This window comes from Euleptes europaea, chromosome 13, assembly GCF_029931775.1.
Source record: "Euleptes europaea isolate rEulEur1 chromosome 13, rEulEur1.hap1, whole genome shotgun sequence".
Taxonomy (NCBI): Eukaryota; Metazoa; Chordata; class Lepidosauria; order Squamata; family Sphaerodactylidae; genus Euleptes; species Euleptes europaea.
In genome coordinates, this window is record NC_079324.1 from 64486542 (window position 1) to 64504037 (window position 17496).

At 53.1% G+C, this 17496-nt stretch overlaps 1 protein-coding gene across 1 annotated transcript in view; it reads left to right on the plus strand.

Moving 5' to 3' along the window:
• Positions 1–17496, plus strand: part of MYO18B (myosin XVIIIB) — a 113650-nt gene that overhangs the window by 58865 nt on the left and 37289 nt on the right. The window contains exons 25-33 of the mRNA XM_056859120.1: positions 515–634; positions 2010–2118; positions 5315–5439; positions 6798–6952; positions 9716–9839; positions 10106–10306; positions 10591–10701; positions 11700–11804; positions 15173–15328. Of these exons, the coding sequence (XP_056715098.1) occupies positions 515–634; positions 2010–2118; positions 5315–5439; positions 6798–6952; positions 9716–9839; positions 10106–10306; positions 10591–10701; positions 11700–11804; positions 15173–15328 (1206 nt within the window). The remainder of the gene's footprint in view (positions 1–514; positions 635–2009; positions 2119–5314; positions 5440–6797; positions 6953–9715; positions 9840–10105; positions 10307–10590; positions 10702–11699; positions 11805–15172; positions 15329–17496) is intronic.

Consider the following 17496-nt stretch of genomic DNA (forward strand, 5'->3'; position numbering starts at 1 on the left):
CAGTTCTTCAAATCTGCATGATTCTGCAAAATGTATTAGGTGATACTTTGCCTTTTGGGTTTTTTTTTTTTTTTTTTTTTTTTTTGCATAATTATCCTAGCTGCAGTCGGTGGGTGGAGTGCTGAAGCCCCATCCTCCCACCACATGGGATTTTGTTCAGGCAGGACTCTGGCCAGGGAGGCTTTGGCAGGTACTGCCCAGAGGACTTCCAGCTGTGGCCTTTGCTAGTTTGTGGCCGTTGCTAGTTTGGGGAAAGGCATCGGGTTCAGGCTGTGGGAGGTTCCCAGTTTGCATCCTTGAGGGAGCCAGCAAAAGCACCTGGACTTGGGAAGGGGCTCGGGTCGGAAGGGGAGGGGTAACAAATCGCTTTGAGCCAAGTGCATATTCCTAGCTGGAGCCCCTCCATCACTCTTTGAGGCGGCTCTTTTGAGGGCAGGGTGGTCAACACGGAACCTCGGAGCACTTGGGAAGAATCGGCTGCCAATGCCGCCCTCCTCTTGGTCTCTCTCTTCAGATTGTGGACCTCACGACGGAGCTGTCAGACGAACGCTTGAAAGGGGACGTGGCCTGCCAGATGCTGGAAGCCGACCGGGTGGAGAGGCTGCGTGGGGCGCGAGAGTTCACAGAGCTGCAGGTCCGTGTTGGGGTGGAGGTGGTGGTGGTCATGAGGCAGGGGGCTTGGGCAAGTTCACATCAGAAGACTCAAGGAACCCTCCCCCCCTTTCCTGAGCCCCCAGCAGGGCTGCTTCCTGGGAGAGGAGTTCTGCCCCTGGCAATGGCCGCTGGTGTGAATGAGCTGCGCGTCCGCCCGCTGCACGCTCTTCTTCACGGCATCTCTGGAATCAGGCCATTTCCTGTTTGTTGCTTGCATCATGCCGCATGGCTGCCCTCGAAGCCTTGGGGCCGCTTACAATGGAACACGGAACGACAGTAATACAAATTCATTATTGAAAGGAGCCTCCAGAAATAAAAACGGCCACACCGCCCTTCCGCTCCTCTTTAATTTCCATTTTCCATTCTCAGCAACAGAGAAGCCAATGAAAAGTGGGCTACGTGCCTGCCCGAAGAGGGCCTTTTTTTAGCATCCTCTTCCCAGAGAGGCTGCCCTGAGGCTGGTGGGGAGGGGGGGGGCACGGCCCTGCTTCAGAGGAGGAACTCTGTTGATCTCAGTCTGTGGAGGTCCATGTGGGGGGCGGCAAAACTTCTCACAGTAGCCAGGAACACATGGCGTGGTGTGAGGGGGTGGTTCTAGTGGCCAGCCAGTGGTGTGGGAGCAGGCAGAGGCAGGGAGAGCTGTGAGGGACTCAGTTTCTGCCCTGGAACAAGTTGCTCAGACTGAGAAACCAGGGTGGACTCAGCAGCTTTCCAAGGCTGCTGGGCTCCTCAAGGCTCAAAAGTTTCCTCTGATTTCTGCTGGGCAGATAGACGGAGCAACTCCTTCCATCCATGTATGGCAGAGTTCAAGCCGGCGGGTGCCCCTCTCAGCAAGCTTCCATGGTGAAACCATTTTTGAATGGTCCCTACCCCAGTACAAGATATAGAGCATGTCACCCATGCACAGGGCGAAGGGTAGACAGTAGCTGGGACCACAAGTTGTGCATACTTTGGCCATCCCTTCAGGCCTCCTGGCATGTGCATCTGCACATTAAGGGAATGTTTGTGCCATTTTGCTGCAAGAAACCCATGTGTATTGATGTTGGTGGAGGGACCCTGAACAGATGAAGCTCCCTTATACTGAATCAGATCCTTGGTCCATCAAGGTCAGTATTGCTTCCTTTAACTGGCAGTGGCTCTCCATAGTCTCTGGTGGAGGTCTTTGATAACACTCACTGCCTGCTCTTTTGAATGGGAGATGCCAGGGATTAAACCTGGGACCTTCTGCAAGACTCTGCCACTGAACCACTACTCTCCTATACCATGTATGCTGTCCTGAGCTCCATAGAGGAGTGGAGTGAATAGGCTGTTGCATCAAGGGCAAAAAAGATCCCAAAGCCATTTCTCTGTTTCAGAGCAAATATGAACAGCTCCAGAAGAAAATGGAGTCTGCAGAAAAGCAGTTGGAGGAAATGCAGCATGAGCTGCAGGTCCGTGACCTCGAAGCCCGAAGCTCCGGGAAAGGTATGCACACGTCCCTTTGCTGGGTGGTGGTGCGACCCAGCCAGCCCCCGTTTCTGGCCTTCTCCCTCCACGCAGGGTCCTCTGGCCTGCGGCTTCTCAGTTACTGCTGCAGTTTCCCCTCTAGCACCCCAACAGCTGGGCTTTCACGTGGCAGATTTCCCTGCAGCTTACTTGCCCCAGGCCCCTGGCAATGGCCACCCCTGCCCCATGCCACCAGGGCTTTCCCAGTTTTTTTTAATTGGTAATTAAATATTGTTATAATGTTATAACAATCGGTGTATCAAAATCTCTGCATTCCCAGCTTTCATATTTTTTTTTAAAAAGCTTCTAGCCCTTTTGTTGCGGAGATGTGCCTTTCCCCTTATATCTTTACAACAAAAGGGGCTAGAAGCTTCTTTTCAAAAAAATGAACGCTGGAAATGTACAGAGCCTGATACCCAGATTATTATGATGTTATAACATTAGAATTATATTCAGTTGCCAGTTGAAAAATCAGTGACAGGGCAGGGAAAATGGTGGCCATGTGGGCCAGACTGGGAAAATCCAAATGTTTCCCCCCCACAGCAGCCCTCCAGGCTCACCTGACATCTTTCTCAAAACTTCACAGTACAGCAGGTTTGGGAAAGATCAGAGAAAAGCCACGTAGACCTGGGGATGTTCACAAATGCACCAGATGCTGAGGGGAAGGTGGGTGGGTGGGGGTAACCCAGTTCCCAACAGCATTGAGCCCAGGGCAAATAACTCTGTGTAGAACAGGCCATTTTTTTCTGTGCAAATTGTGACACTGTGCGTGAGAGAGAATGTGCCCAACTCCTTCTGCCTGACTTCTGCGCCTCCTTTCTCTCTGCCGTGTGCCTCCCTCCTCCTAGCCTGCCTCTTCCTCTGTCACTCCAAATTGCACCCTCTAACAACTTCAGGGGGTGACGTCCATCTCCCCTCGTCATTCTGAGAGGGGAGAAGAACCAGCATGGACTTAGAGGGTGTCAGTTTGTGTAAAGTCTTTGTCGCCCTGGGGGATTTGTGCTCTAGATATGTCAAGAGGACTTTGTAGCAGCTGATGTCCTAGGCAGTCCTGTGATTCTCTCTGTGTGCATGTGTGTGTGTAAAACAGCTAAGGTCTCTGGGAAGGTGGTGAGAGAGGAGCCATGCTACCTCTTCCATCCCAGAGTGTGTGAAGATGTGCCAAGAGGTGTGACTGGCAGGGAAATCAATCTGCTTGGGCAAAGGCCTGGCATGCCCACTCCCTTACTCTGGCAGGCCACCGGATACTTTATATATCAAGACAGAGATCCGTCTTTTCAGTCCACGCTTTCTTCCCACACCATTAAATCTGTGCCACTGAAAGCAGCCTCCTTCAACCGCCTGGCAGGCAGGAGGGCTTCTTTCTAGCCCATGGCCTGGTTGAAACCGGGGAAGAATAGCTTTCAGCTGTTGGGCAAGTTTAGCTCAGCAGCCGCAAACGGTCCTGGTGCGCCATCCTCCAAGCACTTGCTCCCAAGATGCTTGTGCTTGCCTGTCCCCCTTCCCCCCACCCCCGAACATGGAGAGCTAATTGTAACTCTGGGCAGGGTTGCCTGCCTCCAGATAGGGCTTTGGGTCCCCCTGGAATTACAGCTCATCTCCAGGCTTCAAAGATCAGTCCCCGTGCAGAAAATTGCTTCTTTGGAGGGTGGACTCTATGGTATTCTGCCCTGCCTAGGTCCCTCCCCTTTGCAAAGCCCACCCTCCCCCGGCTCTACCCCCAAACCTCCAGGAATTTCCCAGCCTGGAGCTGGCAACCCTAGCTCCGAGCACTTAACTCATGGGAGGAAAGGGCGAAGCACCCTCTCAACCAGAGGGCTTCCCTGGTCGTCAGAGCAGCCACCGGCCATTGCTACTTCAACGTGTTAAAAGCCACGGAAGATCTTAATCCCAGGAGCAACCTGGGTCCACGGTGGAGCGTTCCGAGTGCTGGCCCTCAGCAGTTGCTCTCCTTCACAGTGCTGAGGCCTTGTTCCGCTGGAAGAGGGTCTCATGCGCCAGGAGGCATCCCTGGCTGGTGGGGCTGTGCCAGCTCCCTTCTCCTTCCTGGGAGTGTGGCTGGCATTTGGGTAGGCTGGAAGAAACGGTCTTCAAGTACTTGCTTTCATATAGAGAAGCGTTTCCCAAAGTGGGCAATATTGCCCCCTGGGGGGCGCTGAAATGATCCAGGGGGGTGGTAGTAGCCTCGGGGGCAATTGGGGGGCGTTGAATAAAAATAAGGGGGTGGTGGAAGCAAAAAGAAAGAAGAGAAGAAAATTTTGAAAAACTGTTCGTATATGTTTCATCTGTTGTGTAACAATAGGGTTAAAGTCATAGTGATTACTTTATTTTCCAAATAAACACACAAAATGCAAGTTATAACCAATCTGGCAGAAGCGGATCTACTGTGAAACTAATAAAGCCTAATCCTGGAGGGGTCCCCTGAATCAACTTCTTTTAAATGAGTGAATTTCTCAACAAAATCGAGTTTTTTAGTGATAGAATCATAAGCCAATGGGTGTGTGTAATGCAAATGTTACTATGATTGATTTAAAAAAATAATTTCACAATTTCAAGCTTCAAGGTGTCTTATTTACAACATCTTTCTTTACTATGTTGTAGGACGTAGGTAGAAATATAGATACATAAATGAACGCAATTTTGTCACTGCATTTTTCTGTTCATTTGCTTAAAGATGGTAGATTTCCCGGGGGGCACTGAGTAATTTTTCTTTTTTCTGAAAAGGGGCGGTAGGCCAAATAAGTTTGGGAACCTCTGATATAGAGGATGGTGCAGAGTTGTTTTCTGTTGCCCCAGAAGGTTGGACCAAAACCAACGGGTTGAAATTAAATCAAAAGAGTTTCCACCAAGACATTAGGAAGAATTTTCTGACAGTTAGAGCTGTTCCTTGGTGTAAGAGGCTCCCTTGGGAGGTGGTTAGCTCTCCTTCCCTGGAAGTTTTTAAGAAGAGGTTAGATGGCCATCTGTCAGCGATGCTGATTCTGTGACCATATGCAGATCATGAGAGGGAGGGCCTCTTGGCCATCTTCTGGGCATGGAGTAGGGGGTCACTGGGGGTGTGGGGGGAAGGTAGTTGTGAATGTCCTGCATTGTGCAGGGGGTTGGACTAGATGACCATGGTGGTCCCTTCCAACTCTACAATTCTATGATCCTGTCGTGCCCATGTTTCTGACAGAGGGCGAGTGGCAGATGCGCCTGGACTGTGCCCAGACGGAGATCGGGTTTCTCCGGAAGAAAGTCTCGCAGTTGGAAGAAAGGCTGGAGTCGGAGCGCAACTCCAAGCAAGAGCTGGAAGTGCAGGTGGGCCAGAGAGGCTGGGGTGGGGTGGGGAGAGGGACTTCTGGGGCTGGGCAACATGGCGAGTCTGGAGGCTGCAGCGGTGCCCGCCCTCCGCAGAGGCACGTGTGGGGCACTCGTGCAGGAATGCAGGGGGGAGGGAGATCCACTGAAGGTGGGCTGTGGCTCTCCTTACGTCTGCTCAGAGAAAAGCCTTCCACTTTAATTCGGGGTGGCAGCTCTGCGTGAAGGCTTCCAGCTGAGACTCCCTGCTTGCTTTTTGGAAAGGAGGCCCCCATGAAGAGTGGTGGATAAAGACCAAGTCACTCGGAGCAAATCACGGGCAGAAATAACCAGCCAAATGCACAGCACATTAAAGCGCAATGAAGCTTTGGCCGTTCCGGAGTGCCAGGGTGAGGGCAGGCAGCCCATTAGCATTCAGAGGCTTGTCTGTGAATTACGGGCTTCATTAAATCGATGTTCTGCTTATTTTAAGTTACGCTTTAATAGCTTTTGCTCCTTTGAATCTCTTTCGCCGCAAAGGTTTGGGGATGCCGGACCTTGTGAAACGTGCCGCCCTGAACAGCACAGAAAGGCAGGCTGGGTGTGGTGGGCCTCCAGTCAATGGCCAGGCAAACTCCTACTGCATCTCGTTTGGATGCCTGGACTTCCGTCCTTGCCCCATACAGCAATGGGCGAGACATGTTCATGGCAGATACAACTACAGTCTGTTAATGTGAGAGCATGGTGGAACTTCCGTGTTCAGAGGCAGTCTAACTCTTGAGTGCCAATGGCTGGGTAAAGAACATAAGAAAGGCTATGCTGGATCATACCAAGGTCCATCAAGTCCAGCAGTCTGTTCACACAGTGGCCAACCAGGTGCCTCTACAAAGCCCACAAACACGACAATTGCAGCAGCACCATCCTGCCTGTGTTCCATAGCACCTAATATAATAGGCATGCACCTCTGATCCTGGAGAGAATAGGTATGCATCATGAACATAAGAAAAGCCATGCTGGATCAGACCAAGGCCCATCAAGTCCAGCAGTCTGTCCACACAGTGGCCAACCAGGTGCCTCTCGGAAGCCCACAAGAAAGGCGACTGCAGCAGCATTACCCTGCCTGTGCTCCAAAGCACCTAATGTAATAGGCCTGCTCCTCTGATCCTGGAGATAATAGGTGTGCATCATGACCAGTATCCATTTTTACTAGCAGCAGGATACCTTCTTTCATGCCTTGCTTGGGAGCTTCCCAGAATCATCTGGCCACAACAAGAAACAGAGCATGGGCTAGTGGGTGACATCTCCAGTCCCAAGAATGGCTTGTGGGCATGTGTGCCTCTCTCGCACTTGCTGCTCACCCAGGTGCTTGCCCTTTGCAGCTCAGTGAGGCCCAGAAAGCGTATGAAGGTGCCAAGCGGGGCGCCCAGCGGCTGAAGAGGAAGTGCAAGCAGTTGACCTGTGACCTGGAAGACACCCGAGTCCTGATGGAGAGCCAGCAGAGCCGCAACCATGAGCTGGAGAAGAAGCAGAAGAAGTAAGGCTTTGCAGGAAGGAGGGCCAGGGAAGGGAGCCCTTTCCAGGCCCGGGGGTGGCTCCATTCAGCCCTGGCTCTGATCCTCAACAGAGAGGGAATCTAGGCAGTGGGGGGAGGGAGCTCCTGAAAGGGGAGGAGGAGGGACTCCCCCCTACTCGGGAAGGACGTGCTTTGGGTCTTAGTGGCCTCTCCCCTCCAGGCCAAGGACATACCCCCTTTGCAGTTTGCAGGATGGGGCCTGACTGCTGCAGCTGGCCATCCTTGGGGAAGAATGCCAGCCCCTGCCCAAAGGAGTTTGGGGTGGAAGCGGGGCTGCTTTGTTGGCAATAGTTTTTCCAGCAAGCTGACTTCCAATCAGATTGAAATTAACTAGTGCTAATCCAAGGCTGCCTTCTGGTCATTTTCCAGGGTAGCTGGTGGTCCTCTCAGGTATTCCCCTTCACTCTCCCCCTAGTCCTGTCCTGTACTAGGGCTTCCAGTGGTCCCGCTCTCCCCAGTGTAAAGACAAGCGGAGCCCTCTGCCCCCTCCCCTCGTTTCCTTGGAACCACCTCTGGCTAGTGCTGGTTGCAGCTGGCTGACTCTCCGCCCAAATCCGGAGCACCCAGCGCCTTGCGATGCCCGCCCCTCTGCCTTGGGGCCTGGCTGTGTTCAGCTCTTGTCCTTCTGTCTTGCCTGGTGCTGCGTGGTCCATCCTTTCCTGAGCCTCTCTCCTGCTTCCTGCTCTGAGCCTTTCTGGTGCGGATTCGACTTCCCTCCCCAGACTCAGCGCTCTGTTAATAGCGCTGCACCACCGGCTGCAAGTCCTGTCTTGTGTTTCGTTAAAGATGCTACAACTCCAACTCCATTCTTTGGAGGTGCTGATAATTTTACATGGAATTTTAGATTATAGAATCATGAATTATGAACAGCAAGGTCAAGAATTGCAAATCTAATCAAATAATTCACATTTCCTCCCATTACGGGGAAGAATTCATCTTCGGGAGAAGTTCTTGGAGGTTGCACGTTTGACGATCGATATTTATCACAGCACTTTGACCAAATTGCCCTATCCTCTCTGAGGCGCCAGGCCAAAACCTTTCTTTTTGCCCAGGCTTTTAATTACAGGGTTGAGCTTTTAAAATGGTTTTTGCAGCCGGCTTCCAGCCATTTTTATGAGAACTGTAAGCTGCTTGGAGCACGTTCGTTGGAGAGGCACAGGAGATATTTTCTAAGTAAATCAAGACTGGCCCCTCTAGGCCTGCGGTCTCACTGGCTCCCCGCGCTCTGGCCCAAGGCTCTTCCCTGCTTGAGCAAGAAGCATCCAGGGCTTAACGGGAGGTTTTCTTTTTGCCACTGGCAGGGACCAGCGAGTCTAAACCACACACAAAGCTCTGAGCTGCCTCCCAGAACAGACTCTGAAGGGAGCAGCAGCCAACCTGGCCTCCTTTTGTGTGTACCTGCATGATGCCTTTTCGTACACAGGCTTGTCACATTCATACATTGGGCTTTTAGGTCTGTGCTTCAATCTGGAAATGTAACATGCCAGGTGTCCCCTCACTTGTGCTGCAGAGTGGCTGGTGAGTTCCAGCCCTTTGCAGTCCCTGTAGCACCAACTAGTTTGCTTAATGGTGCTTGCTGGATCGTTCCTGTTTTGCGAAGACTGATGAAACAGCCAGTCAAGCTCCCAAGAAGGTTTGGGGCCTCATGTCCAGGGTGTGGTGGTCCCCACAGCCTCCCTCTTCCTTCTGCTTTGGGGCTGGTCCCATCAGTGGCTCCAAGGTTTGAACCAGGTTCTGAGCCTAGTGATCCAGATGGGGCTGCGCGCAAGCAGTCCCTGCAGGTATGGAAGAGAAGGGAGTGTGCGGTCGCAGCCCCTGAGTCTGTCAGCAGGGGGGAATCTCTGATTTGGGCTGGCCTTTTGGCCTTTCCCAATTGATGTAAAACAGTCAAGTCCTGCCAACTTGGCTATTGAGGCAGTGTATGATACTCTAACAACACTTGGAACATACAAAAAAGCATAATAAACAACAGCAATAAAATATCCATCCAAAGCAACCCCCTTATAAGAGCCAACACAGTCAAGAGCATTGAATTGTGAAAAAGTCATGGAAAGGACGATTCCAGGGGGGAACTGGGGTTACGCAATACACAGGGAGTTCAGAAACCCCCCAACAGCCAGGTCAGCAAACATGGGGGAGGGGGGCAGGCAGAGGTGTGTCTTAAACTGGTGCCTGAAGTTTGAAGGCTGGGTGAGGAGGGTGCAGAATAGGGTTGCCAACCTCCAGGTGAGGCCTGGAGATCTGGAATTACAACGGATCTCCAAGTGCCAGAGATCAGTTCCCCTGGAGAAAATGGCTGCTTTGGAGAGAAGGTTCTATGGTATTATAGCCTACTGAGGTCCCTCCCCTCCCTAAACCCTGCCCTCCCCAGGCTCCATGTCCAAAATCTTCAGGAATTCCCCAGTCCAGAGTTGGCAACCCTACAGCTGCATCACAGTGGTGCCATCCTGAAAAAGGCCCTGCTCCTGACCCCAGAAGCTGGGCCCCATAGAGCTGGGCAGGGCCTCCAAAGGCGGCTGCAAATGAACAGGCAGGATGGTCTCGAGCAGCTGCCTTGTCCTGGCCAGCACAGCAGGGCCTTCTGCCAGCTATGGATCTGGAGACAGTTTGCTGTCTCCAGCAATGGGTCCCCAGGTCTCTCCTGGTGAAGTTCCAGGTGTGGGCTCTTCCTGGGGCTCTTCGGGTGGGTGATGGATGACCAGTGGAATGTTTCACACCTGGCAGGTTTGACATGCAACTGGCCCAGGCCCTGGGAGAGTCGGCCTTTGAGAAAAGCCTGCGTGAGAAAGTGGCGCTGGAGAATACCGGCCTGCAGTATGAGCTGGCGAAGCTGCAGCAACGCTTGGAGGTAAGGGAGGGGGGCAGAAGGGGCACAGCTCCAGTCCTGGGAGGGGGAGAGTTTTGCACCAGGCTGCCTGGCAACTCCTCAGGCGGAATGCATAAAAAATCAGCAGAGAGGCTTTTGGGGATTCCTCTGCTTTGAAGGGAGCCGGGCTGAAAATAAGCCTGTCTGAAATTCACAAGGCGCCTTCCAACTTTAGAAGCTCAACTTTTAGAATAAAAATCCTGCCATGGACATTATTAGCCGGTTTACCTTCCTTTCCATACCCCCAGGAAAAAGAATCGGAAAACGCCAGCCTCAGCCAGCGGATCACTGTGCTGGGCGCCCACGTGCAGGAGCTCAGCTCCCCCAGCAGCCTGGACCCCCGGGCAGTGGCCGCCCTCAAAAAGCAGCTCTGGGACCTGGAGGCGAGTGCCGCGGAGCAGCAGCAGGAGCTGAGCAGCCAGGCGCGCACCATTGAGCAGCTGGAACAGGTGAGGGGGCCTGCAGGGCGGGGCGAGCTGGGGGGGTGGCATCAGACCATGTCTCCGCCTCCGTTGCCCAGAAGCACCAGGAGCGGCTGCAGGTGGCACAGAAGGGGGGATCCCTCCTCTGCCACGTGCTCACTGGGCAGCCTTGGCAAGTCTCCATCTCTGGCCCTCTGGCCTACCACACAGTGGTGTTGTGAAGGCTGCAGCCCAATCATGGCTGTGCAGCTCTCTGCCCCCTTGAAAGCCACCCCCATGCTAAGCAGAGCTGCTTCCTGCCTCCCCTCCAGCTGCACCTGAGACTCGAACTGGAGACAGAGCGGATGAAGCAGCTCCACCAGAAGGCAATGGAGGACAAGGAGGAGGAGCTGGAGGACGTCCGGCAGTCCTGCCAGAAAAGGGTATGCTGCTGAGATGGGGTGGGGCTGTGGCTCAGTGGCAGAGTCTCTGCTTGGCGTGCAGAAGATCCCTGGTTCAATCCCTGGCAGCAGCATCTCCAGTTAAAAACAGGATCATGTCTGAGGTGAAGTGAACGGCCCTTCTCCATCCGCCAGAAACCCTGGAGAGGCGCTGCCAGTTGGAGAAGACAAGATAGACCAGAGGGGGTCTGATTCGGTAGGAGCTGGCTCCATTTTCCTATGCCGGATGACTGCCCTTTAAGTCAGTATGGAATTTGCTGGCCAAGAGGCTGTGATTACCACTTGCTCAGGATGGCTTTAAAAAAAGGATTAGGCAAATTCATGCTGTATAGTATAGAGCCCTCACTGACTAGACGCTACATCTGAATGTAGCCTCCATGTACAGAGACAGTCTACCTTGGCATTCCAGGTCGTGGGTATGAGCAAGAGGGGAGGGCTATTGCCTTCGGGCCCTGCTTGCAGGCTCCCCTGGATCATCTAGCTGTCCACCAGAACGGGTGGTCGCAGCGGTCCTCTTCGAGGGAAGCATGGCCAGCTGGCAGGCCCACTGAAGCAAGTGGGGAAAGCTCCAAGTACACGTGGGGTCTGGAAGGGGGTGTGTGGGCATGTGCGAATGGGTGCGTGAAGACGAGAGAGACATGGCTGTGCTGGGTTCTGTGCCCCAATTCTGGAGGGGTTCGGGTGTTGATGAGGCAAGCCACCTGGAACGAGGGCAGGAGCCCCTCTCGGGCTTAAGAGGTGGGAGGCCCGGTTCTGAGTGGAAACGGGGCCGGGGGCTGCCTGTCCATTCTCCGTTTCTGTCCCGCTTCCCAGCAATGCTCTCAGCGTTCCTTTCGGAAGCACAAAACACAATGCAAAACGCTCCTGATTCCACCAGTACGCTTTTGGGCCTGGGTGCTGCCTGGCAAGCCAGGCAGTGCCCACGAAGGCGCCCTGATGCTCGCTAAGGCCGCCCTGCTCTGTGCTTGGCCTCTTTGTAGCTTCGGCAGCTGGAGATGCAGGGCGAGCAGGAGTGCGACGAGAAGCAGGCCATCCTCCGCGAGAAGCATGACCTGGAAGGCCTCATCGCCACGCTTTGCGAGCAGGTAGGCCACAGCACCCGTCCGCCCCTTGGCAAAGGTTCACCTGCGTGCCCGTCCCGGAGCAGCAAGGGGCCGGCCTGCCAAGCTGGCAGATGTTTGCAGCTGCTCCCCCCCTCCTGCAAGCAGGATGAATGGAATCCTCTCACCCAGCAGTTGAGCCAGTCTCCCTGCATCCAGGCTGCACTGCATCAGGAAGTGTGTGCGTGTGTGTGTGTGGGGGGGGTCATGTGGTTGAATACTTCTCTATCCCTCCCCAAAAAAAGAACTATTTGCGTATAGAAAACTAGCAGGGAGAAGTTAGGCTGGAAACCTGATCCTTGGTGTGTAGTTTTCTACGTGCAGGGACTTTTTTTGGATAGAGGTTGCAGCATTTGGCCCCACAAGATTTCTCTCAGCCAAGCGTCTGTGGAGATGAGGCATTCCAAATGCTGCAGCTGCCATTCACTGGCCTTTTCCATTGACCATTTCTGTTTGTGGAAGAAAGGAGCAGGAAACTGCCTCGCAACTCGAAGGATTTTAAGGGGCCATAAAGGCCATCTAGTCCATCCCCTGCACAATGCAGGATCAGCCTGGAGCATCCCTGACAAGTGTTTGTCCCGATGCTGCTTGAAGACGTCCAGAGAGGGGGAGTTCATCACCTCCTTTTGTAGCCAATTTCACTGTTGAACAATTCTTACTGTAATTTTCCCCCCTAATATCCATCTGGTACCTTTCCGCCTGCAATTTAAACCCATTATTGTGAATCCTATGATCCTCTGCTGCCAAGAGGAACAGCTCCCTGCCCTCCTCCAAGTGACAGCCCTTCAAATACTTAAAGAGAGCAATCTTGTCCCCCCCTCAACCTCCTCTTCTCCAGACTGAACATTCCCAACTCCCTCAGCCTTTCTGTGCAGGGCTTGGTCTCCAGGCCCCTGATCACCCTCGTCGCTCTCCTCTGCACCTGCTCCATTCTGTCCACATCTTTTTTGAAGTGGGGCCTCCAGAACTGCACACAATACTCCAAATGCAGCCTGACCAATGCAGTGTACGGCGGGACTATGACATCTTGCGATGTGGATGTTATGCCTCTGTTGATGCACCCCAAGATCACATTAACCTTTTTTGTTGCTGCATAACACTAGCTGCTCATAGTTAACTTATGGTCTACTCTTACCCCAAGATCTTGTTCATACACACTGCTACCCCAAAGTGTATCCACCTTCCAGTATGTGTGTTCCTCATTTTTGTTACCCAGATTTAGAACTCGGCACTTATCCTTGTTGAATTGCATCCTGTTCACATCCGCCCACTTTTCCTGGGTGTTCAGATCTTGTTGAATTCTATCTCTATTTTCTGATGTGTTCGCTGCTCCTCCCAATTTGGTGTCATCTATAAATTTAATGAGTAGTCCCTCCACACCCTTATCCTGATCATTTATAAAAGCCCCAGGCCCAGAACCGAACCCTGTGGCATTCCACTGGACGCCTTTCTCTAGTCAGATGAAATGCCATTGACAACTGCTCTCTGAATGCGGTTCTGCAACCAGTCATCATGGGGAACCCTGTCAAAAGCCTTACTGAAATCTAGATAAACAACATCAACTGCATTCCCTTGATCCAGTAAGCTTGTCACTCGATCAAAGAAGGAAACGAGGTTGGTGCAGGACCTGTTGGGGACAAATCCATGCTGACTTCCCCGGATCACCAAGTTGCCATTCAGATGCTCATGGACTGATCTCTTTAATATCTGCTCCAGCATCTTCACTGGGATAGAGGTCAAACTGACTGGCCTGTAGTTTCCTGGGTCATCTCTCCTCCTTTTTTTGAAAACTGGGATAACGTTCGCCCTCCTCCAGTCTTGTTGCACATCCCCCGTCCTCCAAGAGGTCTGGAAGATGATGGACAAAGGCTCCGCAAGCTCTCTAGAGAGCTCTTTGAGCACTCTCAGGTTCACTTAGAGAGGCTCTTGTTTGTTAATGAGGTGGGAGGATGGAGACGGCCGGGCTCCGAAGGCAGTGGTGGCACTCGCCCAGATTGTTATTTAGGGCACCGAATTAATTTGCTGTGGCAGATGTGTCATGTGCTAAACCCAGCGGAGCATCGCGGCAGCCAAGGAGGAGATGGCCTGGCAGGAGTGCTGAATGCCAGGCTTGCATTTCGAGCAGAAGTGGGGAAGAGCTTGGGGACTGTTGGCCAAATCCCACAAAACCTTAAATCACTTTTAAAAGGTGGAGAGAGCCATCCTCCTCGGTGTGGATTCCCCTTCAGGCAAATGTGCAGCCAGGCTTTAAGCTTACATAGCCAAGTCCAGCTTAGCAGGGGGACATATTGCCTTCCAGAAGGCCTCTCCGCTCACACAGCCCAGGTTCAGTTTGCAGTACCTTGCTGGCTTGGAAGGAAAGCCGTCTTTTCTGCAGGGCTGTAATACTTTGAAAGGAGGCCTCCCTAGGGCACAGGTGCCCACAGCCGCTACAAGAGAGGCTGGCAGAGGCTCAGAAGAACCCACTTCAGGCATGGAAGGGAAGGAGGGCATCAAGGTGCCATTAGCAGCCCATCCTCTTGGCCAGCAGGACGTGATCCCTCTGAGCTGGGCCAGTGTGGTATGAATGCTCAGCACCTGCCCTTTTGCCCTCAACAGAGCAGGACTTTGTGGGGCGTGTGTGTGTGTGTGTGTGTGTGTGTGTGTGTGTGTGTGTAGCACATGCTCAGTATACTGGAGGGTCCCAATTCACCCCTTGACTAGGGGTGTGCACCAAATTTCGCCCCAGTATTTTTCAGATTCAAGTTTTATAGACCTGAAATTTTTCAGAAAATCCGAAAAAGCTGAATCCCCTTGCCAATTTGGATTTTTTCTGGATTTTTTCAAATATCTGAACGTTTTCGGGTCTGTCAAACCCTTTCTTGGCACCCTCCAGGCGAGGCCCTTCCCCAACAGGGCTTCTCATTTGCCCCTGAAGATCTGATTGGCTGTACCGATTAAAATAACGTTGTTTCAGCGGCCCCAGTGTTTGTTTTATGCTCGCTCATCCCTCTTCCCAGGCTGTTTTAATTACCCCTCTTCTCCCCACACTTGGGCTTCCTCTGTGTGTTTGGCAGTCATTTTGTGGCTGGCTCCGCCTCCTGTGGCAGCCATTTTGTGGCTCCGCCCACTACTCTACGTCAGAATTCCAAAGGTGCCCATGGGCTCAGAATGGGTGGGGACCCCCACTGTAAGCAGTGGCATGGATTCTGTTTGCAGCCCCTGCTCTCGCCCCACAGCTAGCTGGGTCAGAACCGTTTCATCGCTTGCCATCCCTGGAAGGCAAGGCTGCCTGGGGTGGGTGGAGCATGTAGCCGGCGGCCTCCACGTGCAGGGTTGTGGCACATCTCATTGCCTTCCACACACCCCTCCAGATTGGTCACCGAGACTTTGATGTGGAGAAGAGGCTCCGGCGCGACCTGAAGAGGACCCATGCTCTGCTGGCGGACGTGCAGCTTCTGTTGGCCACCGCTGCGGGAGACGCCGGCCCGTTGGGGAGCAGAGAGGAGCTGGAGAAGCTTCGCAGCCAGGTGGGAGCCAAAACATGCGCAGTATGCCCTGCGGGGCTGAGGAACCTTCCCAGCTTTGTCCAGCCCCCCAGCCCGCCCCGTGCCCTCGGCCCCGTCTTTGGTCTGTATCCATCAGGGTTAACCTCAAGCCAGTAGGAAGTCCCCCCCCCCCACCAGCTGGGCTGCCCTGCCTGCTTGTGCAGGCTTCTTCATGGATCCTGTGCCCCCACTGAGAATGCTGCCAAATGACCCCAGGAACCCGGCTCTTCCCTGGCCTGTTTGGCACCCCAGTTTACCTGACCTGTTTCCTGTTCGTTTCCTCCTGAGAAAGATTGTGGGAGTGAGTGGGAGAAGAGAGAGGGTTTTGGACATGGTGTTCCAACTAGGAATGTGGCCCCTGTGAGGGCTGCTGCTCAGTGGTGTAACCTTGCAGGAGAAGATCAGAAAGCAAGATGAGAAGGGCCCAGAGCTCTGGCTCTCACTCAGTGTCATGGGGTGGTGGTGGGGGGATTCCTCTGATTGCCACCCCTCTGCATCTCCCTGGTAACCTTTAGGAACGGAACTCTTTTCCTGCCAGTGCCTAGTTTGTGGGCTGCTGATAGCAGGGGAGACTCTTTGTGTTGATTTCCCTGCATGGCCCTGGGTCTGTCACAGCCTCCGAAGGGCCTGAGTGGCTGAATGCACACTGGAGTGGGGTCCAGGGTCAGTCCCCTCCCCAGCATCTTCACCCTTTAAGGAAGGCTTGGAGGTCAGAGGTGCTGTGAAGACCCTTCCTCTGCTGCCTGAGACCTGGAGAGCCATCGCCAGGCCAAGCTGGCCATTCTAGCTGGAGACAGACCTCAGCTCCAACTTGGCATGTCCACTTTGCGTTATTAGATGTACAAGGACTCTGGCTGGCCTGTTGTCTTCAGATTTATAGTGTGTATATGTATGGTGGGGGGGGGGAGTGCCGGTGGATCAAGAAGAATTTCTGGATGTTTGTTCCCTGTAAAAGCAAACAGAAGAGGAAAGCCATGCCATTAAAAATGTTTTTTGCTTGCTTTTGCTGCTGCCGCTTCAAAGAGCACCAATTTGCACTCCTGTGGCAGCCAACTTGTGGCAGCCAAGTGCTTAGTTTCTGTAGCCAGTTTGGAAGGAGAGACACCTGTCCTCACGCCGGCTGCTTCCTTTTGGAAAAGGAGAGACCGGAGGGGTCAGAGGTTCCGTTCCAGAGGTCTTGACTGTGCTTCTTGCCTGCTTCTGGGAAGAGGTTGGCAGGATAACAGCCCTGCTATTCAAGCCCGTCTGCTCTGGCTTGGAGCTAGCCCCTCATTGGAAAGCAGATGTTTCCAGCTGGGGGGGGTTGGAGGTGCTGCTCCCCCACCAGCCAGGAAGCAGCCTTCCCTTGACAAGAAGAAATCTGTTTGGAGTTGTCATCCCCCCCCCCCCCGACATTGTCCTGCTGAGGTGGTGAAGTTGGTTTTGCTTGGTGCCAACCTCGGCTTCTCAGTTGTATTACAGGGAAGAGTGGGCACAGATATGCAGCTGGGGGGTGGGGGTGGGGGAGGAGCTAACTGCTAAGGATTAAGATCTAAACCCACTAACCTGTTGTTCTAAAAAAAATGCCTTCAGTGCTGACAGGACTCCTTCTCAGGAAGCATTTAGATTTAAATTAGGGCATTTAGTTAAATAGATTGTTTTCTGTGTTTATTTCCACGGCCTGTGCTAATTGCTCCCTTCCCGGTGTGTTTTCTGCCTTTCTACCCAGTTGTAATTACCAGACTTTGCCTTCAACATCTGCTGTCAGAGAAAAAGGGTTTCTGGAGGCATCCGTGTTGGGTAGCGAACCAGCACACTGCATGCAGGGGGCGGGGGGGCTCTGGCTTAGTTGGGCTCTTCGGCCACGTTGGGCCTCTGCCATTCATTCCCCTCAAAGGCTGCAGATTTCTACACCAGCCCAAGTGCCGAGGCAGAAGAGAGCTGGGTCCTGGGGGAGGGGGAATGCTTGCCGAGTGCCCGGGGGTGGTGGTGGTGGTGGAAGTGACTGCCTTTCTTATGTCTGGGATTTCAGTTTCGAAAAAGGAGAATTGTGGGGGGGGGGCATGATAGTGGCTTATAAAATTATTGATTGGGTGGACAAAGTGAATACAGAGAACTTTTTCTCCCTCTCTGATAATGCCAGCACTTGGAGGCACCCAGTGATGTTCAGG